The sequence below is a fragment of the Branchiostoma floridae genome, chromosome 2 (genome assembly GCF_000003815.2).
Source record: "Branchiostoma floridae strain S238N-H82 chromosome 2, Bfl_VNyyK, whole genome shotgun sequence".
In the NCBI taxonomy this organism is placed as follows: Eukaryota; Metazoa; Chordata; class Leptocardii; order Amphioxiformes; family Branchiostomatidae; genus Branchiostoma; species Branchiostoma floridae.
This window is the reverse complement of record NC_049980.1, coordinates 7,105,563-7,133,406: the sequence shown is the minus strand read 5'-3', so window position 1 is coordinate 7,133,406 and position 27,844 is coordinate 7,105,563. Positions and strand designations below refer to the sequence as shown.

The window sequence follows — 27,844 nt, the reverse complement described above, 5'->3', positions numbered from 1 at the left end:
TTATTCCTTTCTGACACCCCCGCTTCCCAGTAGCCTAGTCCAGGCGGTCAGAGGTCAGACGGCAGTGTGGCGGCAGTTTCGAGAAGGTGACGTCCTCGACAGCTCGCAACAAAAACATCAATATTCATCTTTTTACAGATACATATTTACCAGAAACTGCTGATAGAATGTCGCCAGACACCAAATTACATTCCAGGTCGGTTCTAGTAGGCAGGTACCGCCCAGGTTTGCAGAGTTTGGGTGGTATTCTGTTTCGTTGTCGAAAGAAGTGGACCTGGAAAGAAGAAGATGGCGACTGGAGAAAAACAGCCAGAAGACTTGGCCCAGGAGAAGAGGGATCGCATGAGGGTTCATGTGATCAAGGAGATACTGAAAACAGAGGAGGACTATGTCCACACCTTGGAGTTTTTGGTCACGGTAAAGAGAGGTTTCATGATGGTCTAGTTTAATAGAATTTGCAAAGTATGAAAATTATATGAAGGACATTTTTTAAATAAAAATTAGGATTTGGGATATACACATGTAATATACTGATTAAGGTAATCTTTACTCCTTGAAGTGTGATGAAAAAGAGAAAATTTCTTGATTTCTTAGTTGAGAAAGTCACACACCAGGTTTGGAGATGGACATTTGTTAAATTCTTGGCCAGAAAATGCAACATGTGCCAGAAGATGAGATAAATGTGGTGTCCTCAAAAGATATTGTAACAACAGCAATTCCAACATCTGAATCTGGTATTTTCAATTTTTGGCAGCAGCACAGGCAGTGCACTCAAAGTGCATTCGAATTACTGTATCAAAACTTATGTGATAACAGCAAAACCCTGTGTATCTCCTAGTCTGAAACACCTGTATTGAATGTTATCATGGCCCAGGTATGACATAATGTTTTGTACCTTATATTGGTTTATGATATACTGTAATGTCTGGAATCATGCCTCATTTACGACATAGGCCTTCCTGAAGAGAATGCGTTCTCGCATGGCCACCCACAACGACAAGCTGATCACAGAGGAGACCATCTGGATCCTGTTCTCCAACATAGAGGAGCTCCTCACGCTCCACCAGAAGCTCCTCTCCACACTGAAGGAGTGCCTCCAGCCGGAGCCACAGGCCTGTCATGAAATCGGAGCCTGCTTCCTCAAACATGTGGGGATTCTTTTATTTAAACTATACCACTGGACAAAGTTTTCTGTGAAATAATAGAGGTTTCAGATGTAGCCTGGCATCCTTAGATCTATTGTTGGCAGGGCTCTAGCCAGAGATCTAGTGTTGGCAGGGCTCTAGCCAGAGATCTAGAGTTGGCAGGGCTCTAGCCAGCGTCCATTTTCCCGTCAATTGACGGAAATTTGCTGCGTGTGACGGAAAGGTTTTTAACCAATCCGTCAACCTTGACGGACAAAAACTCTTGGTGGAAGCTACAGGCGGCTTGGGGACGCTGTCCACGGTCGGAAAGCCACACACTGTTTGTCTTGCTATTGTTATGATTGTTGACTTTGTGTGTTGGCGCCCTTTCGCATATGACAATCTCATTAAAAAACAGTTTTTCAAGGTCTCAGTTCCGTCTTTCTACCTTAATTTTCGCGGTTTTTGCGACAATGGGAATTGGCTGACGGAAAAAAATTCGAGCTGGCTAGAGCCCTGAGACAACCCTGATCCTTCAGTGATGTAACTGTTCTCAATCAAATTTTCTGGATTACATGTATAGAGCAAATAACCTAGAACATTCTGAAATGTCCTTGGAACAGTTTAACATTTCCAAAGAGCTGAATGAAAATTATTAGCTTAGATCACTGATGGGAAATGCTTGACTGTATGTGAAACAGATGTCATTTCCTGTAAAATTGTCCAGCAGTGGTGGGAAAGCTTACATATACATGATTCATGCCTAAATGCCTGACCTTCATAAACCTAAACGTACATGTATGGGAACATTTTCAATAATCTTGGGCAGTTTGGGATGTTTAGCTGCAAGAGACAAAAGGCAAATTTATAGTCAGAAAATCCTCATGACTAAGATGATTTTGGCTGAGGTGTACATTCAAACTAAAATTTCTAAGATTTGTCTCCCAGCCGCCCCACCCAGAACAATATGTCTGCCACATGATATTATGGATATTTGGAACCCAGAAAGGATTACAAAAAGCCATGTTGTAAAAATGTCTGAGATAGAGTACAAAGATATCTTTTAACTTTTTTTGAATAATAGTTCCTGTGTTTGGTGTGTAGAATTGTTTAACCAGATGATTACACATAAATCTGATTAACGTTACCAAATACCAGGTATTTTCACAAATACAATGTATGTAGACAGTAAAATATAAATGATGTCTCTGAGCAGTTGATTTGAGGTTTTGTAGACATTTGCTTGTAAATCCATCATTGCAAAATTCATTGGATTTGTTTGAGAAAGGTTGGCAATTTGATTAGTCTGTTGCCCAGACAACTGGAGGAATCTGAGATATGAGTCATATGACCTATGATTAAATCATAGCAAGTGGTGCTGCTCAAACGATAAAAGAAAGGTCATGTGAGAACACATGTGACAAAGGTTTGGGTACCGTTAGTTAGTTACAATGTACCGGTACAAAACCATTTTTATTGGTTGACCAGTCCAGAAAAAACAACTGAAAAAAATCTGTAGACCCGATGTTGGGCCGGATTTGAGAATGAACAGTTTGTAGAATATCATGATGCATTCACATGTTTTGGGACTTACAGATCCAAGAAAATAACTTGCGAAGTAGAGGAGAGTTGATGGTCATCTTTAACAAGTTTCTACAATTAAACTGTTAACAGTTAAACTGTTCTACAGTTAAAACAGAGGCAGTAAGTGTTAAGTACATAAAGATAGGATTTTAACACGCCAATGGACGTCGGATACTCTACCAAACAGAATCCTTTGTAGTGAAATGGACTGTTTCTGAGTGTCACCCATTCACAAGTTTTGACAGATAATCAGGTCCCGACCTGATCCTCTGGAACTGAGTTTTCTGTACTGATACGTACCCCTATTATAAAAGCATCTTTACAACAGTACTAGTAGATCAACTCTATTGCAACAGCTGTTTATGACATTTTTTTATTACTTTCATTTTCATTGTGGGATAATTGAACTGAAAGATGAAAGGTGTTTTGAAAAATGACTTTAGAAATGTATGTTGTACTTTCAAGAAGGATGAATTATATGTTAAAAGTTCTCTGTACGCGTGTTGTTCCAGTTGTCGGAGTTCAGTGTGTATGAGATGTACTGCAGTAACCATGAGAAGGCTCAATGGCTACTGTTGGAGCTTCAGAAGGACCAGAACCTTAAAGGCTTTCTGCTGGTGAGTCTTGGTTTATTTACTCTCACCTCTCAAATAGAAGTACCCCCTGGAATAAAAGTACCCCCCGGACAAATCTTCAAAATCTAATAAAAGTACCCCCTGGAATAAAAGTACCCCCCGGAAAAATACCAAATTGACATCTAAACTGTGCCCATGCTACTTCAGTCCAAGAGAAGATGATAAGCAGGTAGGCTCTTTTTATTTATTTATGCCTCAGTACCATATCAGTTAATTGTATAAATAATGAACAGAATAATTCCTATGTTATTGCACATATTCTTATCTGAGTGTCACACCATCAACAAAGATTAAAATAAAAGTAAAAAAAATGAATGAAAATAAAAATTGAAGAAATGAAAAAAGAAGTTTATTTTATAATCATTGTTACAAAATAACATTTTGAAGAAACATTCCAATTTAGAATACCTTATTTACCACTTGTGCTATTTTCAATGTTGCAGAAACCAAGGAGGTCATAGACACTGCCCCCTATCGAGAAATAACGGTACTGCAGGAAATATATAATTCTCTCGCGAATTACCGCGAGATTCGGCGTGAGTTGATGAATCCAACATGGCGGATGTTTTCGAGCCGATTGAACGCTGTGCTTTGTTTTGGAAGGATTTTTTCGTTGCTGGAACATTAAAACAAGTTGACTACGGGTGAAAAATAGTGGAAAAGTATTGGTAACTTTTTAATTTGTTTGGTTGGTGGTTAATTTCTGTGTTTTGATAGAGAATTTACGGAAGTTAGTGACTGTGTGTGTAGCATGTGACCTCGATGTTTTCGTCTTTGTTCAGCGCAAATTTCAAGATTTTTGGAAGGTTAAAGATGGTCTAAAACGAAAAGGATATATTTTTACGAGTCCAGTACCGAATCACTTGTGTTCCGGTATTTTTGGACCTGAACCGAAACGTTTTTGCAAGTCCAGAACCGGTCCTGCGTACCGGTACGCATCCCTAGTTATGTTTGGGTCATAGCGCTAGCGGCAGGGAAATCCGCGCTGCCTCGTCCGAAAAATAGTGAATTTGAAGCAAAAATACTGCAGAAATATGGGCAGAAAATACCAAACTTTCAATATTTTTGTGGTCCCTGGTTAGTAAAGAAAGCCCAATTTGAAAAAAAAAATAAACGTACCGTCTAAAATAAGGACGTACCGGGTGGATTTTGAGGCGGAAAAAAATAAACGTACCGGTACGTTTATTTGAGAGGTGAGAGTAATGCAGTGGATCAAAATGATACTATTACATTTAGATTAAGCTTCAAGAGATCAAAACAAAAGAAACAACAGCATGTCATGTCTAGGACAAAAGATACAAAAACCATCGGTTCTGCTGCTGTAGCAATGTCGGCCACCGGGAGGTCTAAAATCAACCTTGACCTTTGACTTTCCAGGACCTACTTTCTCCACAAATATCTGGACCCTCCCCCACCCCCACAGAAGTGCCAAAAACTGTGCCTCCCTTTTTCATGGAGGTGAAAACAGCTTTGTCTTCTATCAGAGAAATGCTCAACATAACAACTGGAAGAAATGTGGTACATGTATTCTCAATGTGAATGTGACATAGTGCTCAATGTAAATTTCTTTCATTTTCCTATCCTTTCCATATTGCCAGGCCTGTATGTTACTGGGAGGCCACAAGACCACAGATGTTCCACTGGAGGGCTATCTGCTGTCCCCCATCCAGAGGATATGCAAGTATCCTCTTCTACTTAAGGTAGTACAGAATGTTCTTCAGCATAGAGACTCAATAATAACTGCTGTCCATACAATTTAAAGGGCAACAGTGATGTACATGTCAGAAATGTGTGATTGTGCACTTAGTGTTCCCACCCAATTTTCAACAGGTCTTTTGCAGAAGGTTGTGAGATGCAAGGACAGAGATTTGGGAGCATTTGCCTGAAATGGTTTCTTTGTCTGTAATGCATACCCATAAACTGCCTCCTGGTTAAGACATATGTGAAGAAATTTGGTTTTAAGAAATAGCACTGATTAAAAAGTAGTCATGATACAGACACTGATACATAATGTATAACCTTATGCACAAGCCATGCGTAACAAGGGGTGCAATCAAAAGGAACAATCAATACTGACTTTACTAATTCATAAATTAAAAGGAGATCTACCCAGCCCCTTGCACTACTAGTACAAAGGAATACAATACAAAAAGCACTGTTTGCCATTTTTATGTAACATTACATTAACTTCTGTTTTTTTTTATCTTCTCTACTGTAAAAGGAGTTGTTGAAGCAAACCGTGTCGACGCACCCTGACATAGAGAACGTTAAGAGAGCCCTGGTAGCCATGAAGGATGTCTGCTCCAAGATCAACGAGACCAAGCGTAGAATGGAGAGTCTGGAGGCACTGGAGGAGTGGCAGTCTAAAGTGGAGGGATGGGAGGTGGGTGGTCAACTCTGAGATTCCACAAAAATTAAAGTTGAAGTCCTTCCTGCACCAGACAGCCCTTGTATTGTGTCCATCTCCATTTCTGTGGCCCTGGGTCACACAACTTTGTGCAATCTCTACAGCAGGGGCTAGTATGTGTTTAACTGATATACTCTTTCTTAAGTGCCAGGCTGAGATAGCAGTATGTACTAGTTTTTAAAAGTCTCGGTATGAATTGGCTCACGATGTACCAAATACAAGGCAAACACTGTGGCCATTGTATTTGTTAACATGGCAAGTTTTGATAACATACTCAATAACAAGGAAAGTATTTCGCAATGATTGATGGAAGGCACACTTAAGATGCAAAGAATGCTGCTTTACGAAGGAAACTTCTTTATTTCCATGTGCAAGGATTTCAGCACCAGGGACACACACAACACCACGAATACTACTTAAGCACCAAAGATAAATACACATACAAGATTAACATGTGTACGAGTACAGGAGCAAAACATTGAAAGTCCTTCAATACAACAATTATACCAGTATGCCAGACTTTCAGCACCAAGGGCAGATACAGCACTACTATTTCCTTGGTTGATAACTTCGTTGTTTTTTCCTCCAGGGATCCAACATCACCAACACCTGCACAGAGCTGATCAAACAGGGCATGTTGCTGAAGATCTCAGCAGGGAATGTGCAGGAGAGGGTGTTCTTCCTGTGTGACAACCTGCTGGTCTACTGCAAGAAAATACCCTCCATTTCAAAGTCAGTTCCTTTTGCTTGTGCGAGAAAATTGTTTTGTTCTTACTCCCTCAAATTGAATTCTTTAGATAGACTTTCTACCCAAGACAAAGGTGCCCCATTTACTTTGTAAACATAACAAGCGACAACAATATGGAGGGGACAATACAGGGTAACAATGATCTTCAGTTGTTTTGTATTGTTATGAAATATTGATGCACAAGTAGTGGTATGGATACAAGGTGCACAACTTAAGCCCATTGCTGCTTTCATGTCTTGTCTAATGTCTTCCACATAAACAAAAAAGTCATTGTTTTCAAACAAGTGGTATCAAATGCCTGAGTGGCTATGTTAGCGGACACAAGCATTCCGGGCTAGACATTGTGTCCTTTGGAAAGGCACTTTACACAACTTTCCTCAATTCCACCCAGGTATAAAATGCATACCTGATTTCAGTTTGGGAGATAAAAAGCGATGGAAGGAGGGGGATGGGCTCCACCTTTCAATACTGTGCCCTAGACACAGTAGATAACAACCCACTGGCCCTGAGGCCTCTAAAAGGCTATTGGACTACCTTTACTTAAATCTTTTTTTTTTGAATCCCATAATCTAATCATCTTCAATTCTTATCACGGCCTACCCTCATGTCAAATATCAAGACTAGACAATCCACCCAAACCTTTCTTGAAATACCATGTTCACAACTCTGGCTTCCTTTAAGAGACTCTTTAAGTAAATGGGAACGGCCAATTGATCAGACTTGAATCATGTAGCAGTTTCTCTCATGTATTTTGTATGTATATAGACGTATAGGACTTATAAGGACTCAAGACGATGTAACTTTATCTCTGTTATATACTTTGTCTGACCCTTGCCTCTTCCCTCATGACCTCAATGAAAAGCGGCCTGCAGGCCGATTTGAGCTTTCATGAATAAATAAAGGTTCAAACAAACAAACAAAACACACCCACTAGTGCTCCCGAAAACATATTCTTAGCGTAGGTAAAAATCGTTTTCCTTTACAGGAGAGTGATTGGTAAGAAGACGCTGACGAAACGGCAGTCCATCATGATGCAGCAGCTGCAGCTCCCCTCCCAGGAGACTAAGGTCCAGTATGAGTACATCTTCAGGGGGAGGATCAGTACTGAACTCATGGAGATAGAGAACATCGAGGATGGAACTGGTAAGGGTGATGTTCCTGCCACACTTATCAGTAGTGATGGTACTGAAGGTTGTCTGTTGTAGTTCCAGGTTATCGTAGGTCTCCAACTTAAGATTTTTTTCTTTCCCTCTCATTGTTTGCAAGTCCATGTTGTTAATTTCAGATTTTTTTAATGGCAGGGTGAAGTTTTTTTCTGTCAGAAGATAGACAAGGTGTCCTTATATAGAGGTGGACACAAGTTTGAATGTACACTGATGTTGCCCCACTTGTAGTTATATTAATTGTGGTACATTGTTTATGTCATACCTGGGCCCTGATAGTCATAATGTTATATATGGGTATTTCTGGACCAGTCTGTGTCTTTTGGTATCTAATAGGTGTCCATAGAATAAGATGAAGAAAAAGGTACGTTTCCAATGTTCCATGTGCATTGCTGTTGAATATTTGAATATCCGTCCCAGCCCTCTAGCGGGTTGGGGTGCCTTAAGACCAGAGGGCGATCCAACCCATGGTCGGGCTAGTACCTTGGGATATACAGAACGCACTGCGTTGTGTTCTCTATTCAACTATATGAAACCTGTTTTCCAGCTGATTTCCACAGTAGTGGGTACACCGTGACCAACGGCTGGAAGGTTCACAACAACGCCAAGAACAAGTGGTTTGTGTGCATCGCTAAAACCCCTCAGGAGAAACAGGAGTGGCTGGAGGCTATCTACCAGGAGAGGGAGAAAAGGAGAAGTATGTACAGGCCCTGGAAATTTAAATTTCTATGAATATTATTTATTTCTCTGAAACAGCCTTAGAGTTGCAGCCTGATTTTCAGGCCTGTTTACATCTGGTACATCACTTTCAACTTTCAACTTATCAAATTCATAAGATATTTTAAAAATGAAAAATTTATTCTAAAATGCTTTAATGCATTCTCAAAAGCTGCTTCATGTAAAGAATGCTATATTTCTTACACTCATTTGAATTGAAATTATACGTCTGATGTCATTTAAGCAGTGAAGATGGATATATATTTTCTTAACAAGATGGGCTACAATATGGCTATAATTTCAAAAGACATCAAATTTCCTAAAACTAAATTTCATTAAAGATAGGCCATTTTGTGTTCACAATGATTCCCGTGCAGTTGCCACAATTCTCAAATACAAAAACTGCTGAATGGTACGGGAGGAGAACATAAAATATCCCAAAAACAAAAATTGTGAACATGATTTTTTGTTGTTACAGTAATTCATAATTGTTGACTGAGCCATGATTGTTTACCAGGTGTGAAGCAGTCCTTACAGAGAGACACCTGGAACCTGATCTCAGAGAAGGGTGAGCGGCTGTACCACCTGATGAACCGCAACACCAGCCTCATCAGGGACAGGAAATACCACCTCAGGACATACCACAAGTGCTTTGTAGGCAGGTGGGAGGGACAAGACTGCTCCTATACAAGCACATACATTTTAAATTTGTACATTCTGTATATTAAGGTGAGTTCCCACAGCACTTGTGTCAAGCTTGCGTCACTGCGGGGTTTGTTCACTGCGTCACTATTTTGGTATTCTATCCGTTTTTTTTTTTTTATAATTTAGATCTTGCATAATTTGTATAAGCATGATTTAGAAGACGACAAAATTCACAAAAAGAAAGAAAATTCGTACTTTATCTCTGAAATTCGTTGAGTATCTTTCGAACCCCGCAGTGAAGCAAGTTGGCACAAGTGCGGTTGGAGCACACCTTTAGTGTGTTTAGGGCTTTATGGTATACCTGCCTATAAATGCTTGTCCATACAGGTGTCCTGGACTGGTCCATATTTTACGATACTGCACAGGCTTTAACGTTTTATCGCATGAACTTCCATGGAATGATTTGACCACGCTTCAAGTACTGCGCATTGAAATTGACTTCAAAATTGATTGAAAATCCCTTGTCCCTTTCCATGGCATACTGTAAATGCAGAAACTTTCGCGGTGATTTAATGTTCGCGGTTTTCACGGTGGCCGCTTCAACGCGAATTTAAAACCACCGCAAACATTTTTCCATGGCAGTAAGATGCTACAGTGCACGATGCTACCCGGAACTAAAACCACCGCGAAAAGTCCTTTTTCCCGCTACCGCGAAATCAAATCCCTGCAAACTTAAATGCATTTACAGTAGCTCGTCCTAAAGAAAGTTAGCGCTGTTCAGGAAACTCGAAACCCAACATTTTTTCCTAGGCCTTGTTAATTACTTTTGAAATTGTGTGAAATGTGTTGATACTGAAGTGATGGTTGATTTGCATACTACTATAGCGAGTTTGTGTCATGGCTGAAGGAGCTAGGAGAGATCAACTCTGTGGAGGAAGGCGTTCACCTTGGACAGCTGCTGCTGGAGAACGGTATCATACACCATGGTGGGTACACAGGAGGGATTGTAACTTCAGTTCAGTTCTGTTCATCCTCGTAAGAGGTGCGATTAATGATGCATCAGACCATGCATTTCTGTCTAGCAATTTTTGGTGGCTAGCAGCTTGTGGTCCTTCAGACCGACCTCCTCCTCCAGTACTTTCTTAAGTGTCAGGTTTGCTCATGTCTGTAAAATGTATCATTTTTTTTTATTACCTGTTTTGTTCGAAAGCTGATGTACTGTACATACATTTGTAATATCCTTCTAGTACTTGATAAGCCAAAACTTTTCTGCTAGACTTTTGAGTGAAGGGAAGAACATAAAGCAATGCTGGATGCTGACTTGGCAATGTTGCTGTATCCTGAATTAGAAAAGAGTGCTTTTTTCTTAACAAACCATCTAGAGAACTCTTGTTGCTAGTTCTTTATTTGTATCTCACCACCAGTTGCTGATAAACATCACTTCAAGAACGAGCCGCTGCTGTACAGGTTCCGTTACGATGACGGGACGTACAAAGGTCGCAGCGAGATGCAGGACATGATCGCCAAGGGCATCCACATCTACTGCCGACTGCATGGGCTCTTCAACCCTCTCATCAAGTATGTGGCATTATTGTTCATATATGATAATAATTACTCTTGTGTGAGCCAACTAATATCTTTTCGCAGCCATGGGCTGAATTACGAGGAGCTTACAATGGGCTAAAAAATCGTATGTGTCTGGAACTGCTGCCATTTGGCGCTAACTCAGGTGAACTCAATATGACAATAGATTCATGCTCAAGGTGCGACCCTAGGACTGTAGATTTTGAGCCATTTACATGGGAAAGGAGCCCTACTCTTTGTGATAAGTGTGGTGAATTCTTAAATGTGCTCAAGGTATCAAAGTCAAAGACAGTCCATACTGCACCTGATGGCGCATAGGGTGGTGCCTATCTTTGTTTCAGTATCCTCAGGCCACACAACTTTGTGCAATCATTACAGCAGGCTAGAGGGCTAGTCCACTGATAGTGGTGTGTTTTCAACCTCTTTACCCCTTCCCAAAAGTCTTTGGTGTGACCCGGCATGACGTACTGAATGCAAGGTGAACACTCTACCCACTAGGCCATTACACTAGCTCAAATTATGGTTCTCAAAAACAGGACCTTTCTATATACCTACAGATATAAATTTCTACATATTTCCCTCAGGAATAAGGACCACTACCTGCGGACCCACAAGTCGGTGATGGTAGCGAGTCGGCTGGTGGACTGGCTGGTGGAACAGGGAGACTGTAAGACCAGGGAGGAGGCGGTCATGCTGGGGCAGGCTCTGTGTGACAGTGGCTTCATGCATCATGGTAAATACTGTAAATGTGGTGTCATGTGTGGCTTAACTGTGGTGTCATGTGTGGCTTAACTGTGGTGTCATGTGTGGCATAACTGGTTCCAGCATTTGGCTTGGAATCTAGAGGTTCAAAAGCCACCGTGCCCTCGACATTGTGCCCTTTGGAAAGGCACTTTATGCGACCTTCATCACTTCACCCAGGTGTAAAAATGGGTACCTGACTTCCGTCGGGGAGGTTCTAACCTTGCTTCTACGCTAACTTAACTGCTGAACTGGCAAATTTTCCCCCCAAAGTGGAAAGCTTAGGCCCTATCTGTTCCTCCTAACCCTAGTAAAAGTCTTCAGAATATGCCAACATTTACATGGCACAAAATTATATTGAATTACCCATTTTGAGCCCACCTGTGACATCTGCCCTACAAAGTTGGTCTGGTGAATGTGAGCTTCCCCCAAATCAGTTTATTTTTGCCACTAGTGCTGGAGAAGTACAAGTTTAAGGATGATTCTCTGCTGTTCCGGTTCTACGCTGATGAGGAGATGGAGGGGATCTCAGCCAGGGGCAAGCAGCCTGCTACTGGTGGGAGTGGGGCCGCTGCAGCCAAAATGGTACCATCTTCTTCGTTTATCACCTGACAGTTAGTCTCCTACACATACCTTTTAGGTACAGGCAGCATTTCTTTGGGGGGGGGGGGGGGGCTGTATTTATTTGTACATGATTGTCAGTTTGGCCATGTAAGAATATGGCCAGGGTTAGAGGTCAAGGGACTAGCAGCAGCAGCAGACAAATTTAAAAAAACAAACTCACTCCCATGCACCCTATAGGGAAAGACCAACTTTTCACTTGCCTAAAATTTAGATGACACGTTTCTATGTATTTTTACTTGCAGTGTGGAAATTCTTTTATTGATATTCTATGGATCAGCTGTATTAAATAAGTGAATGCTTGCACACAACTTTGTGCAATTACTACAGCAGGGGGCTAGTCTACTGGTAGTGGTGTATGTTCAACTACAATGTACTGACAGTCTGTACTCTTTCCCAAATTTTGCAGTATATAGCAGTTACATACGTACTTTGCAATTATAAATCGGAAAGAAATACAAAGGTAGTTAAAGCTTGGCACCTGCATGTAAATGAACATGTACTTGTACAATGTATGAGATATATTCAAAGTGTTGCATATATAGTTCTTTGCTATCTTTAAGAATTAGGTAGACCTTGTTTCACATGATGTTATCTATTCTTTTTATCATTCTCCTCAGTTCTGGCAAAATAACAAAAAAAATGTATTCTGTACCTGTGACATCCAGGATTTCCGACAAGTGGGCAGCTTCACAGCCAGGACCCTTGCAGTCCCAGTGCATGATGGGAAGGTTGGGTTCCATCTGGAGAAGGCTGACCAAGGCTTGCTGGTCGTCACGGTAGCGGATCAGTCCCCTGCACAGGTTTGTTACAGAAACATTGGAATACTCCGCTTGACTTTGCCTTACCTTTTAATGTTTTCCATTGGAATCCAAATGGTCTTCAGCCTGAATTTGTCTTACAGGTTTCCTATTGGACATCTAAAATTGTCTTCATTCATAGTTAATAGGGTATAAAATACTTGTTTCTTCCAGATTACTTCAGTGTCACTGACGAAAACTAGTGGATGCTAATTGAAACGCCTGGCCGTTTCCAAAATCATTTCCAGTTGCTTGAGTACTGCTTTTGGCATATCTTATTACCTGGCTGTCTAACCTTCATTGACGTATATTGGAATACTCAGATCCTTGAGTTAGAATTTGTTTGGGATGATCTCTTGGATGGGACTTAAAGCCAATGGCCCCTGTTTGAGGACAGCCGTACCTTGATGAGCACATTAAAAAAAGCCAGAGCACTTATTTAAAAAAGATCAGGGCCTTTCCTAGTGTGTGTAGCTCAAACCTTATGGCCCAGTCTTACGTGTCTTTCTTCAAAATCTGGTTAAGCTTGCTGGTTGTGTGAAACAAACAAACAGATAAAGAAATTAAGATAATAAACAAATAGATAAAGACTCCTAATACATGTCGGTGTGATGCTTGTCTTAACTTTGTGCTGTATCTGACCCTGTAAACCACAATTCGGCTACAGCTGCATTTTGATTAGATACCTGCTTTCTTGCCCAGGCAGTTTACAGCGAAGCCTCAAGGTTGAAGGACTTCATGATCTTTGTTTTAGCTTACCAAAACAACTTGTTCTTACATACAGAAAGCTCGTCTGTATCCTGGAATGGTGGTGAAGGCCATTGACGGACACTACTCGTTCCACCTGACTTCAAACAATATCAAGGCCCTCATCCAGTCTGCCTGTACCCAGAGTGGTGTACTCTATATTACAGTCGCAGCACAGCAACAAGAGTGAGTGCTGCAGAATCTTTAGGAGATATATACAGTGCGGTTTCTAATGTTACCTTTGCCATGAAGGTTTAATTAAATGTTTTCCATTGTGCTGTGGTGGAGTGGCTGTGAGTACATGTGTGTATATCTCATGAAACTTATTACATGAAAATTCATCTGGGTCTTGGTAAATGACATTTGAGTACATAATTATGTACGTTCCAACTTTCTTTAAGTGTTGGTTAGATGAAGTTTCGTCTGTCATAACTTGAGAAGCTATTGATGGATCTTCATGACATTTGGTAGTTGGTGTCTAGAAGACAAACTTAAGGTCAAGTTTGATAATAGGCATTGAAGCTCCTTCTTAAGTGCTGCAGCGGAACCTGTATCTTTGATAGAATATGATTAATCTTTTCCAACTTGAATTTGACTCTTAAAAAGACTTAAAAGATTTCCATATCTCTATACTCTTGATAAGAAAAAAAACATTATTTGTATTATGTTTTTGTGAAGTGAACAGCAGTTTAAATTTCCTTTGTACATTGTATGTTCTACATTGCAGCACTACATCCATCGTCCAAGCAAGACAAGACTTGGGTTTCCAGGTCCGAGGCAGTAACCCATGTGTGGTTCACCATGTCAAGACAGGTAGGTCTACTGTACAAATCGTCTTGAGCTAGATAACACTTATGTATGTTCTGTCTGTTCAGGAATAGAGCATATGCATGCCTATTACATTCTGCAAACAGCAGGCCAACCTAACCTTGGTGAAACACAGTTATGTTGCAGTCTTGTTTCTCTTCTGCAAATTGCCAACTGGGGTCTTTTTATCTCTAACTTTTCTTTTATTCGCAAACCCATTGTCATTACTGTCTCAGTTTGTGTCGAAACATTCTTCCAGATACTGCATGAATTTTGCAAATTTGCAATCTATGAAATGCCTTTAAATCAATTGTATGTTAACTGATTTTTTTGGCGACGCCTTATGGGGCGAGCCTAAGAATTCCCAAAATTTCGTAGGTATCTGTGGAATTATGCCATTATATTTTGGCACTATTGATGGACGTCTTTGTGCCGTTCCTTCAGACAGCCCAGCTGGTAAGGCAGGCCTGTTTCCAGGACAGAGCATCCTGCAGGTGAACGGGAAGGACGTCTCCTGTGCTCCACATGACACTGTGGTCTGTGCCATCAAACGTATCTCCCATGGGCTCATGAGGGCAAAGTCTGAGGTAATGTTCACAACTTTGATGACGAGGTGACATCGTGATCACCCCTGGAGTGGGGACGTGTTACCCGGGTAATTGGGATCAGATGTAGAGGGTCAGGTAAGTAACACATGGCAGGGAATGGGATTCGAGCTAGAGACGGTGACAGGGGAAGACGTGTCCAGATTGTCCAGCTTGAGCACTGAAATAAAGTTTATCATCTCCGCAAACATCATGTCTTTCTCCTTACTTCTTGACTCACTACCTGGCCATCGTGACAAAAGAAAGAATCAAAGAAAGGTGACAAGGGGGTTAGGGTTGATGACTTAAATTCGAAAGGAACTAAGATTCAAATTCTTAATAGGCCCTATGTTTTCCCCTTTGGAAAGGAACTTTAGGAAGTACACCTATTTTCTCACTTGACTCAGGTTTAACTGATTTCCTACATGGAGACATGAAAAGTTGTAGGCCTCATATTTAAGGAAACCGAAAGCCACATCTGAAGCAAGTTAAAGATCCAACCACACTTATCGAAAAGACTAGAGGTCAATCCCGGCGTGAGTGAATCAAATCTTATAGTCCAGTCTTTAAAAAAAGTCAGTCAGTATTTATTGGTTTCATGAGAAACTAATTAAGGAAGGTCACAGTTTTGATCCCAGTTTCTGTTGCAGACTCACATGCACAGGATGGGGAAATCCCTGCACCGCAAACGTCTGTCTCCAGTCAGCAGTGTGCAGGAAGGGTTCAGGAAGGACTGCAGCACTGATGGGGAAGCGTCAACCTCTCAAGGTGTGGTACAACTGGCTTTCAAATGTTTCCTTTAGACAGTTAGACCATTTTCATTCTATTATATGGCTGTCATCCATGCAAGCATGAATTTTTTTCATTCAAATTCGTTTCACAAAATTTTTTTTGATCATACTGTACGTCATACAACTCAGATGCGAAACAAGTAGATGTATGCAGTACTTTGCAAAACAATATCGCAAAATGGATACTAATGCCGTACAATACCAAGATCAATTCCAAAGTCAAAGAAGAAGATGTGAAGGAACAAAAATGAAGAATCTGTTGTATGTTTGGGATACCGTACTGTCTCTGTGTGTTTAGTTATAATACTGACCGTTTAGATTTCATGATGAAAGCAACTTCATTTTTGGCCAGACCTTTTTTGTTTGCTTGCATTAGTTTTGGATTCATGGCCCGACGGGCAATAGCTTTCCAATGATAGACAATAATGATGAAATATTCATATATTTTAGATATGATGGACAGAAATCAAGTTTTTTTCTACCTTTTCTACAGAGCAAGGAGGAGACTCCGTGAAGTCTGACTCTAACGGGGCCACGGCTGACAACAAGTCTCCCTCCTCCCCACGTCCACTGTCTCAAACTGTCACAGGGCCTACCAACAAGATCACCCTGCATGGTAAGCAACAATGGTCTCCTGTACCTTTTTTTCTTGGGCACATTTTAAAAACTTCTGCCTATTATAGTAAGTGTCTTGCCAAGGAGCTGGCCCCTTGCTCCTCTTTGTTATTAGGTCCTCCGTCCAGGGCCCAGATAGATTCTGCAAAACTAAATCCTTTGCCTTTCACATTCAAGTCTCTACAACACTTTATGGGTCTTTCTCGCGGTCTGGGGTTAGGATGGAAAGCTTTAAAAGCATTTTTGTGGAAAATTTTCAAAATCAGTCTGTCGAAAGTAAGACTCAAAACGTTTCTCGTTTGATGTCGACCCTGTAGATGTTTTTCCAAAAATTCTCTAATAGAGCCTACTATTTTGGTACTTGAAGAAATGCTATTGAGAACATTATTGTCTGACACATTAAAAGTTTGTACCCCAAACATCTAAATGGAGAAGTCTACAACTGAAGGAAATGCTGCTCTTCCATGCAGTTCAAAACAGTGGGCTGGAACACTATGCTGTTTACGAGTATGAGGCCAGTGGTGGGGTTAGGTACCAGGTCCTGGAGAGCATGAAGGAGTCGGAGACTACCTTCACCATTCCTGCCAAGGTACTCAGTCTGGTACTTTCTGATTATTAAGTTACGGTTCATGAAATCATGGATGCATGATGTGTACTTTTGTGCACCCAATATTGAAGCAGTGTACCTAGCCTTGACTGTGGATGCATTTGTGCACCTATAGATATTTTTTAGGGTTACATATTAAGGTACTATTACATGCAGTTCATTGTTCATTGCTTGTCAAAAAGATTAAGGAAATTTCCCTGGTACAATGAACCTTTAGATATTGTACATAGCATCTGTCTTTGCTGTCATGACCAGTGAAAGATGAGCTCTTCATTGAGCTACAACTGGATCAAGATCACTTTGATTTCCTTTTCCTTGCCACTGCACCTATCCCTAAAAACGAATTTCTATCCCTGCATGTCTGTGGCACAGTTGGTGACCCTGTACCTGGAGGAGGACCAGAAGTTCCTGGCTGAGCTGGAGGCTCTCCCGTTCCCTGCCAGGATGGACGAAGGGCAGAAGTCTTGGCTGCAGATGAGTAAAGACAAGTGGAAGGAAATCCTCCAGAGGAAGATAAAAGCCTACCAGAAGGTCTGCTATTCATCATTTTACACCCCCTTACATGTATACATTTTGTATACTGCTAGAGGCATAAGTAAACATTAGCATCACTTAAGTTACATGTATTGACATGTACGACTGCCAAAAATTATGACGATCCATGAACCCCTTCTTGAGTTATTCTCTTCTTCAAAGTCTGAAATACATGTAGTCGGGAAACTAGGATGATTTTAGGGGGGTCTGCTGTAGAATTTCCTTTGGGGCACGTTAATTGGCCCTAGAGCCGCGGAGTTGGGCTATATAGGCCCTGGAAACAGTCTGGCAACTACATTTGTACTAAGGCTAAGTCTGAAACTAAACTGGCTCCTGCAGTTCCAAAAAAGTTTCTAGGGAGTCCAAACCTACACTTTAACCTACACCTACACTTTCCTCTCTACCCCAAGAGCTATCTGCCATTCAAAAATTATGAGCATACAATGTCATGTAGTATGTCCACAAATTGCATTGAAGAGCAATTGTCAACACTTTCCAAAGACATTTTTTTAATCGTTGTGTGTTTTGTTATATTTTACTCTTGCCTCATACTGCATTTTGTTTTTTGCTACATCCTCGATAAATGATAGTGAATAAAATGAACTAAAATGACTAAATTTTCCAGTTTTCCCGGCTGCTGTCCAACCACATCTGGCCGTCCTTCAAGTCTGTGCGGATGAAACAGAACCCGCCCCTCAGCATGGACTTCTGCCCCATGAACTGTCACCTGCAGACCCTGGACATCAGCCTGCTGGGGCCCGCACACTCCTTACCTCCACAGCCACAGGAGGAGCCGGGGGCAGAGGACTCCGAACCTCCAGCTGGTACATCTTCAGTCTAGATACAAATGTAGAACAATACACATGAAATAAATCTAAAATCACAGATTTATGATTGGTAAATAATATATGTTACATGTACATGCATGTGTAGTCAAAGTATACCAGGGATATACATTTTTGTATACAAATGTACTTTGCTTTCATTCTGTGTCGTTTAATACCATGTACATGTATGTGTAAGGAAATAATGCTTGGATCTATCAGTACTATATGTCTACCATTTTTAAGGATATCTTGACAGAAGTTTCTTATATTTTGTGTGTTCTGTATGTCTTACATGTACATGACTGTATAAAAAGTCCTAAACTCCAATCTAACGTTTTCATGAATTATAGATAAAGGCTTGAACAAACAAACAAATAACAGATCAAAATGGAAATCTGAGTAGCTTTTATATTTATTTCAAATTATTAAATGCAGTCATTACATGTGCAGAAATTCTGGGTATACTACCTCAGGTTTATGACTGCAAATCTTAGTGGTGTGTCTCTCAGACAAAAGAAAGCTGAAGTGTATTTTTAGATTAAATCTCATATTTAACGTTACTTCTGTATATAGACGGCTCGAACCCTACAGTGTGTGAACACACCACCTGCACCATGGTGACCCTAGCGGCCCCGGCAGCACATGCCATGGGGCTGGGGAAGGGGGGGCTACAGGACATCGTGGGGGGGACCAAGAACCTGCAGGACTCCATGCACAACATCCTGTGTGTGCTGGAGATGGCAGTTAGAGATCTGGATCACAAGGAAGAGACCATCATTAAGTAAGTGTTGATGTCATGAAGAGTGTAGGCAGCAGGCCTGTGCTAGATAATATGTTTTGTACTTCTAGCAGTTGATAAATGTCTTTTTGTACTTCTATAGAATCTGATGATACTGTCTTCCAAACAGCAAATACATCATGAAGAATAGGATTGTATTTTACGGGATTTCATGGGCTTCTACCTGCCAGTGTATCTGCCAGCTTCTGTAGAATGATTAGCCTTCCAAATAGTCTTGCAGAGAAAAAATCAATCACTCGAGGGCATTTTTTATCCATCAAGCAGTGCGATTGAAGAACAGGAGTGGTACCACACTGTGCACTTCCAGTCATTCACAAACTACCCTCTCCCACCATTTCATTCTCACCATCATTTGAGGCCACGTTACCAGCTTTTTTTAAAAGCATTTCTTTTTTTTATTTTCTACGTATTACAGAGTGTTGTCAGGTGACCAGCTGGTGCCTGTGGGCTGTGTGCATCCTCTGCGGGTCAACTCATCTAACTATACACTGGGTTATGCAGTGTTTTTTAAAATTTCCTATGTATTTTAGAGTGTTGTCAGGAGACCAGCACCAGATGCTGGTGCCTGTGGGCTGTGTGCACCCCCCACTGGTGGCCACGGGGAGCGGCAGTGGGGATGACCTGGAGGCCAACACCTTCCTGGAGTTTGAGGGAATCTTCCAGGGCATCATCGGGAGAAGGGCATCCAAAATGGTGGTGACGAAAGACAAGGTTGTGAAGAGGGAGATGGACAGTTTTCTTGCACAGGTATGTTACACATTACGTATGAATTAAGAATGCACTTAAAGCAAGGAGGTTGTAAAGCTAATTTGCAGGAAATAGCATCCATTTGTATATGATTAATAGGCAAAATGTCAAAGCTTCCAATACGTACTTCAAGTACATGTACTTCCCCCATCCTGGTGCTCTAAATTTCTGGGGAAATCCCTGTGCTGATGGTTTAGACAGTTTCACATAACTGGCCATGATAAACTGCCTTTAGTTTAGGCATGATAACACATCAATTTACTGTGGGTACAAGATGTCACTGTAAGACTACAATAGTTACAATGATTTTTACGGGTTGTACATCATAGACAAATCAGAATCATCGGATTCTGATGACTCTATCTTTAAAGTCCTCCCATCCTTATTGTGATATTTTGATGGTTAACTCTAGGCATGCCATCTCTGGGAACGCTTGAGAGGTGAAGATGTTGACGAGGCCCTGAAGGCAGTACAGAGAGTTTTTCCTTGTAGGGACTTCAGAGGTGAGTTCTGGCAGTCACATACAAATGTAGATACTACTGGTAAACATCCTGGCATGAAGCAAAATGATTTTCGTATCAAGTCCACTAGAAATGCCAACCATCATAAATATTGTACGCATCAAGTGTGTATGCTGCATGTTACAATGTTGGAAATTCCACGTATTTGAACACTAGCTTCTTAATAGTTGCACAGATCTAAGTGTTTTTGTCTTATTATAAGCCCATGTTTGGTCATTGACTGTCAAACTGCTCTGAGGGCAATTCTTCATTGTGCTGCAGCCTAGTTGTCACTGTGGCAGTGTGAAGATTGTGGTCCTAAACATGACTGAGTTTGTATCGCCGTGGCAGTGTGAAGGAAACGATCCCAAATATGATTGAGAATGAGTGCATCAGTTGTCTTCTATGTTCATCAGTTTGGCCCCATCCCAGTCTATTTGATTTGGTCTGTCAAAAAACACTTGGTTGCGGCTAAAGAAAATTGTTATTCAGAGCATGTCCTTGGAATGTATGCAATTCCATATTAAGGTCGTGTTTTCGTATATACATGTAATGTTGATATCCCGTACATACAAGTCATGTAGGTTCATGTAGTTTGTTCAAACAGAGCATTCAATTCCAACTGCCATTACTCTAATGCCACCATGACCAATTGAAAGAGGACAAGAGAGACTTGGCAGCTATCAAATAGGTTTGGATTCTGAGGCTATATACCTTATGTTCTGGGTATGTGAATTATCCAGAGACTTACTAATAACAAATAATACATGTACCTACCCGAAGAAATGTACTTCCTCATACTTGTGTACTACGTTCCTCCTCCTAGGAAAGCTGCATGACCTGGGAAAGGTTGTGGAGTGTTACAAGGACTTCCTACATCAGCACGAGGGCAAGGAAACCACCATTGTTGTGGAGGGGGTGAAGACTCTGGTGGGAGAACTCACCAAAGTCGCTCATGGTAGGAATTTTGCCTGAAACTACTTATCCATGCAGAAAGTCCATTCTCTTGGCTGTTCCTGTATAAGATGTAAAAAAATTGTCGTCTTGGTAGGATGTTTTAATAAGCACAGAATGATCAGAATGTTGTTTTCTTCTACAGAGCTGAGACACATCATGTTCCTAGGGATTCTGTCTAAAGAAGGTAGGACTCGAATTTGGACTGTTGTTACAGTAGTTATTGGTTTCTTGGTAGAAATAATGAATTTACTACTTATCTGAATTGCTCATATGCTGTTGAAAATTGCTCACGAAGAAAAAGATTATTGGTAGACTGTTTGGTTAACTTACATACATGTTCCTATTCAGTAACATTTTCCTAAAATATGATGTACACAGATGTCAAGTAACCCTCATTACAACTGTCCTTAATTTACGACTTAAGGCTCTACGAGTCTGGCTGCCACTGTGTGACATGCACCAAATGCAAAGGTGGAAAGGGGAATGGGAGTCAAAAATAAAGGACTGATGTACACAGTGTAATATGGGTGATGAGAACTTAACTTTGTTGTATATGTAGCAATAGTATTGCAAATCTGGCTTGTTGTGATTTCCTTAATGTCCCCCAGACCCCACCACTAGCAGCAGGAGGGATGTGGTGTTCTCCCAGGCGCTGTCCGCAGCTGTGTGTGCCTTCTCAGAACAGCTGCTGGCAGCCTTGAACTTCACCTTCAACAACATGAAGGAGTACAAGATGGACAACAAGCTGGCCAGCATCAAGTGGCTGGAGCAGACAGCCTCCATTGGGGTCATGGTCATGTTTCAGGCCATGCTCTCACCAAATTGGGTAAATATAGTTGCTACCACTGACCTGGTTTTTTGGTCTCAACATTCAACCTCTGAAATTTAGGAATCACTTCACACGTTAGTGTAGAGTAATGTTGTACAACTTTGGAAAACTTATTCAAATCCCTTAACATGAACTTATCAAGGACTGCTTTGCTATTAGAAAGAATACAGAAACTAATGATTTAAAGCCTACTCCATTGCAATACAAAACAATGTACTATATCAAAGAATTATGTTACCCTTATTGTTATGTTAACTAGTTTGCTAAGCTTTATCCTATACCTCTATTTTGTACTTTGTGTAATAGTTGTTGCCATACATCATACATTGTATCATGTACAATTGTCGTGCAATTAAGTTTTTGCATATGTACAATGTAAGACTAATTGACATACTACATACTAACTGTTTGATTATGCTATAAAGATTTTATACCATTCAACTTGAGAAGGATCAGAGGATTGACCAAAAGCTTGTTATTAAGTGCTTTACTTTTGGTATCAAAATAGAGTGTAAAATTTGTACAATGTAAATTGCTGTCACAGATAAACATAAGATTTTGTGTTGTTCTTCCAGAATGATGAGAAGTCTATCCTGCAGGACTTGGTGGTTGGGGTCAGTGACCTTGACAAAGTTACCTTTATCTTCAGGACTCTCTCACCGCAGGACTGTCATGAAGGTAGCTACTCTTATAATGTGTTGTAGAAAGGTGGTAAGGTGGTCTTGTGGTTTAAGGTTGCCGACTTAGAATCTTAAAGTTCAGGACCCAGCATTGTTGTCTTTGGATAGGCTCCTCATGTTTGTTTGCTCGACTCAGATGAAAATGAGTACAGTCAAACCTGCTCAAGACAGTCACCTGGGGGGACTGAAAAAATGGGAACATTTTGTTTGGACAGGTACAAGAGGATTGGCTCACGATATGGCATATAAGATGATTTCCATGTTGGAGTGTTGAGTTCTTATTGAATAGAGTAGGGGACTTTCCTGACAGTGTATAGTGTGAGTGAATCAAACTTCACTGTTTAGGCTAATCCCGCTTGTACCTATTGTACGAAGCTGGTGTATTGTGCTATATTGTTGTTTACTGCTTATGCTGTGATTGACGTGTCCTTCCCCCAGCTGTAGAGCTGACCCACAGTGTGGAAGGCACCAGGTCCGGAGTACAGGTGGTGTTCTACCTGAAGAAAAACCTGTTTCTCAGGCTGCCTCGCAGGCTACAGGCTGGCAGCAGTATCAAGATGTGCCCTGTTCTCTTCAACCAGGGTGAGTGGAGTCCTCATAAACATCACTCACTCACTCACTCAAGCACTCACCCTCTCACTCGTGCACTCGCACTGTCACTTTCACACTCTATCTCACTCACTCAGTCACTGAGTAACTATTCTGTTCAGTGCTCGAAATACTTTTTCAGCCAGGTACATGTAGCTCAGTCGACAACCTGCATCATAAGCTAGAGATAGGGAAAAGCAGTGTTACAACAGTTTCTGCAAAATTTCAGGTTGCGCACTGCACTACCTGGCTTAGTGCCAAGCAAAACTTGGTTGTACTAGTGTGCAAGTGGATTTTTTTAGACATTTTCTTGCACATAGATCAATGTCGTGGCTTGATGGGACCGCCAGATGCCTCTGTCCTGTGGGTCAATACTGTACATTGAGGAGAGAGGAAATTGTGACATTAGGTCAAGTCTTGATGTATACGGATTTGACCAATCAACAATGCATATTGCCCATATTGGATGAATTGATGGTTGGAATGATGGATTGGTAGTAAGTGATTGACTGAGTGGGTGAAGTGAGTGCATGCATTCAAGAGACAGAAAATAACAAAACAGTTTGTGATTCTTCATTTCCCCAGCCTTGGTGAACCTGCACCAGAGCTGGGATGTGGATTTTGTCAATGCTGTCCAGATGCAGAACAACATTAACCAGCAAGCCATCCATGACACGCAGGCTTTCTATAAGAGGTTCAAGTCAGTTCTGTTTAACTGTTTCCTGCCTGTTTCATTTTACACTTGTCAGTTTAGATCATGGTCCAGGAATATTTTGGATTATGTTTGTTGTTTTCTTCTTTTTGTAATACTGCACTGCTAAAAATGGGATTATTGTATGTAGCACTGTTGCGCAATGTAGAAGTGTGATTGGTAGGAATAAACGTACATGTAGGAGAAATAAAGGATAAGAAAATAAGGAGAATAGATGACTTGATTTGTGTGTGCAAAGACTTATGTATAGATGTGTTCATGATGTTTACATACAAGGATGTGTGTGCATGTAAGGGGTGTATTGTAGTATATACAATATACATTGTACTTATATATACAGGGACCTTACAACTACAAAATTTCTCTCATTTGTCTAACAGAGGATTTCACCTTGACAAGTCTAAGCTACCAAGTAACCCTAGTGCTAAGGTTGTCATGCTGGACAAGGTGGGTTAATCTTATGACTATCAAATGTACAATGTAGCTTTGCAAGTAACAGGCAACAGTATAATTCCAGACGAACACTTTAATTACGGAAAACCTTAATTTATTTAAAAATAGATTAACCAGATGAATTAATATCTGTAGGTATGATATACATGTATCAAAGGATGATGAATATATAGATTGCAATTAAATGTCTCCATGAAGAAGGCCAATTCTGCAGAATTCTGCGGATTCTGCCAGAATTCTGGATGCGAGCCAGAATTCTGGCAGAATTCTGGTACCCTGACCAAGAATTCTGCCAGATTTCTGGGACCAAGAGCCAGAATTCTGCAGACCTTTTTTCGTAGAGACATCTGATTACAACCTAGTAGTACATATTCAGTATCCTTTGATATATCATACCTACAAATATTAATTCATCTGATCAATCTATTTTTGAATTATCAAGGTTTTCCGGAATAAGAGTGTTTGTACGGAATTATACTGTCACCTGTTAAGTGTATATTGATCCCTTATATTATGCATAGTCCAGCAGTAAGGGAGCCAAGCCTCCCTCTGGATGAAGCGGTCTGGAATTCGAGTCCAGTGATCTTGTCGTTAAGAGCAAGAAGAATTTTTGCAGATACAAGGAACCTGTAAAAACCTATACGAAGCACCTGGCAGTGTTCTCCGTCACGACCAATGGAAGAGCAACTCTTTAGTGATATGAGGTAAAATGGTTTAAGGTCACCTTCTTTAATTTCAGCTCCTGCGACCTTTGAACTCCTCTGACGAGCTTCTGCGGCAGCTGGATACGCTGGTGATGCAGGGGAAGAAGAAACAAGGGTTTGGGATCGACCATGGGCTGGGGGTGGGGCTGGTCTCCATCACATCCGAGTTCTGCTTCAGTGTCGGGGCCTGTAGGCTGCTCATGTGCAATACTGGCATCCACAGGTAGGTGGAGAGATGTCCCTGTAGCTCAACTGGTATCAGCATTGTCCCAATTACTTTGTAGTTGGTAGCTGGTAGATCCTGGTTGAATCGTGGGTACGACATCTTGGTTTAGGATGAACCTGCTTTTTGGAAGGGACCTAAAGTAGGGCTTCTGTGTTTGAGGAGGTGCCTTGAGCAAGTTAAAGTGCAAGGACTAGCAACAAATCCTTGTAAAGATTTTTCTTCAAATTTTATGGCACCAATAATGTTAACTTGCTGAAAACAAAGTTTTTAAGTTGATATTCAAAATTTACTGGAATATTAGGGAATATAAAATTCAAAGAAATTTTACTGACTCTTTACCTTTTTACAGAACCTCATGTGCGGCTACCTTAGAGCAGAGCATCATCCTGACCCGTTGCCATGGGTTACCATCCCGTTACCTAGCAACGGCTGCCCACATCATCAAGAACCAAGGGGTCAGAGTTCAAAATGAAGCCAAGCACCCCAGGATAGAAGACAACACGCCTGCAGGAATTCCCAGGTATTTTGTGGAAGATGTTGCTTCTGGTGTTTATTTTATTTCATATTTAATTTTTATTCATTTAGTTTTACTACATTTGTTGAAGGATTGACACAACAGGTGACTATCACCTTCTCAAGAGTTCAACCCAGAGACCAGAGTTTAAATGTTTGCTCCACTCACATTGGGAAGGACCCCTACTGTTTTCGATAAGTGTGGCGGGTTCTTTAAACGTGCTTGAGGTGTGGCTCTCCCAAATATGGGACCTCCATTTAACGTCCTATCCAACGGACAGCGCTAACCAAAGCTAGATACTCATTTATACCTGAGTGAAGTGAGGAAAGATGCACATCAGCTGTTTTAAACCCAGAACCCCTGGGGTTTGAGCCAAACACCTTACCGATTGTGCCACATGATGCCACATACTATAGAAGTCTCTGCACTTGTAAAAGAATTATTATTCCCCCAAATACATCTACATCAGTTTGTGCAAAAACCTCCTTTTCACAGTAAGGCCACACCAATTTAATTTCTTGGTTCACGGATTTTTTCATAAAAAATATGGAGCGAGAGGGCGAAAATAAAATAAAAATAAAACTTGTAAAATGCTTGGGGTAAAGGTAACGACTATTCCAAAACATAAAGAAAAAAAGTTTTCAGCTTGAAAAAAGTACAAAAACACTACTATTGTACAGCAACAGCACCTGTACCCACACTTTAAGGAGCTTATAATATAAAGGCCAATTTGCTACCCCAGAAAGTTGGTGAATGGTTTCATTAATGGTAAAAATTTGCTGAGTGGTAATTTTCATTGTTATTTTTTTTTTCCAAAAAATAGGAGTGAGCTCGAGCGAATCCGTGAACCAAGAAATTAAATTGGTGTGGCCTAAAGAAAAGAAAATATTTTACGCTCATCAGGACTAGCCAAAACTATCATGCAGGCCAAAAGGAACCATCCAGGGAAGAAGAAATAGGGGTACGCAATAGAGAAATGGGACGATAATATCAAAGAATGGGCCAGCATACATTGTAACACTAAATGAAACATCGAGAAGAACAGAAATTTGAAACTGGTTGTGAGATCTTCTGCACTAGAAAGTTGAACTAAGAGGTACAAATGTAGATGAAATCAGATCTTTTGATTCCACATTATATATGTGTACAGAATATCTGTTTCTTCAACAGGTTATACAGTTTGTGCCAGGACACCAGCAGTCCAGAGGCGGAAGGCAGGAAGCCTACCTGACATTCCACCACTGGTGCTGCCGGTGTACATGACTGTGTATTGTCATAGGACTTATTCCTTAAGGTGGCACAATACTGGATTTAGGATGCCTGTAATAATGTTGTTATTGTTGTTCGATTCAAAGCTACTGTAACATTTCTGCTCACAAAGGTCAACGTAAGAATGGACTATAGAGCATCTTTGACAATCAAATATAGTGTACATTTCTATTAACTTATTTGAATATTTTACATGATATGGTCAGAGTAAGGTGAAATACTGTAAACGCCTTTGAGTTTGATTTTATTGTCTTTGATTTTATTTCTCTGTAGGGAGACAATTAAGTGTTTGCTGTGGTTTTTAGTTTGTGGTTGTAACAAGGGGGAGGGCAGGCAGAAGACAGAACAAGCATTTTAGGCAGTGAGAGTTTGGAGAGAAGAGGTTACTATGATAGCCGTGAACATTAAACCACTGTAAAAATTTCAACATTTACTGTACAATTTGTATTTGTAGCAATGCAAGTTATCCACAAAATGTAAACATACATACTGTGTATTTTTGTAGCTTGGGTAATGGCTGGCAACAAGTGTACTTGACATACATCATAAACTCAGAGAAATTTTATATTTGAATACCTTGACCAG

At 40.7% G+C, this 27,844-nt stretch overlaps 1 protein-coding gene across 1 annotated transcript; it reads left to right on the top strand.

Annotated features, from left to right (window-relative positions):
• Positions 1–63: 63 nt before the first annotated feature.
• On the top strand, positions 64–27,346 carry LOC118432346 (phosphatidylinositol 3,4,5-trisphosphate-dependent Rac exchanger 2 protein-like). The gene is made up of 34 exons (XM_035843896.1): positions 64–417; positions 954–1,148; positions 3,221–3,325; positions 4,942–5,043; positions 5,565–5,726; positions 6,340–6,482; positions 7,484–7,641; positions 8,209–8,358; positions 8,896–9,040; positions 9,909–10,009; positions 10,448–10,601; positions 11,192–11,340; positions 11,803–11,933; positions 12,638–12,772; positions 13,554–13,702; positions 14,244–14,329; positions 14,768–14,910; positions 15,558–15,675; positions 16,192–16,314; positions 16,784–16,902; positions 17,293–17,451; positions 18,080–18,278; positions 18,855–19,062; positions 19,611–19,827; positions 20,240–20,330; positions 21,154–21,285; positions 21,427–21,468; positions 21,893–22,110; positions 22,689–22,791; positions 23,232–23,375; positions 23,967–24,199; positions 25,280–25,473; positions 25,826–25,996; positions 27,161–27,346. The coding sequence occupies exons 1-34, from the start codon at positions 289–291 to the stop codon at positions 27,219–27,221; spliced, it is 4,869 nt and encodes a 1,622-aa protein (XP_035699789.1). The 5' UTR covers positions 64–288; the 3' UTR covers positions 27,222–27,346.
• The last annotated feature ends 498 nt before the right edge of the window (positions 27,347–27,844 follow it).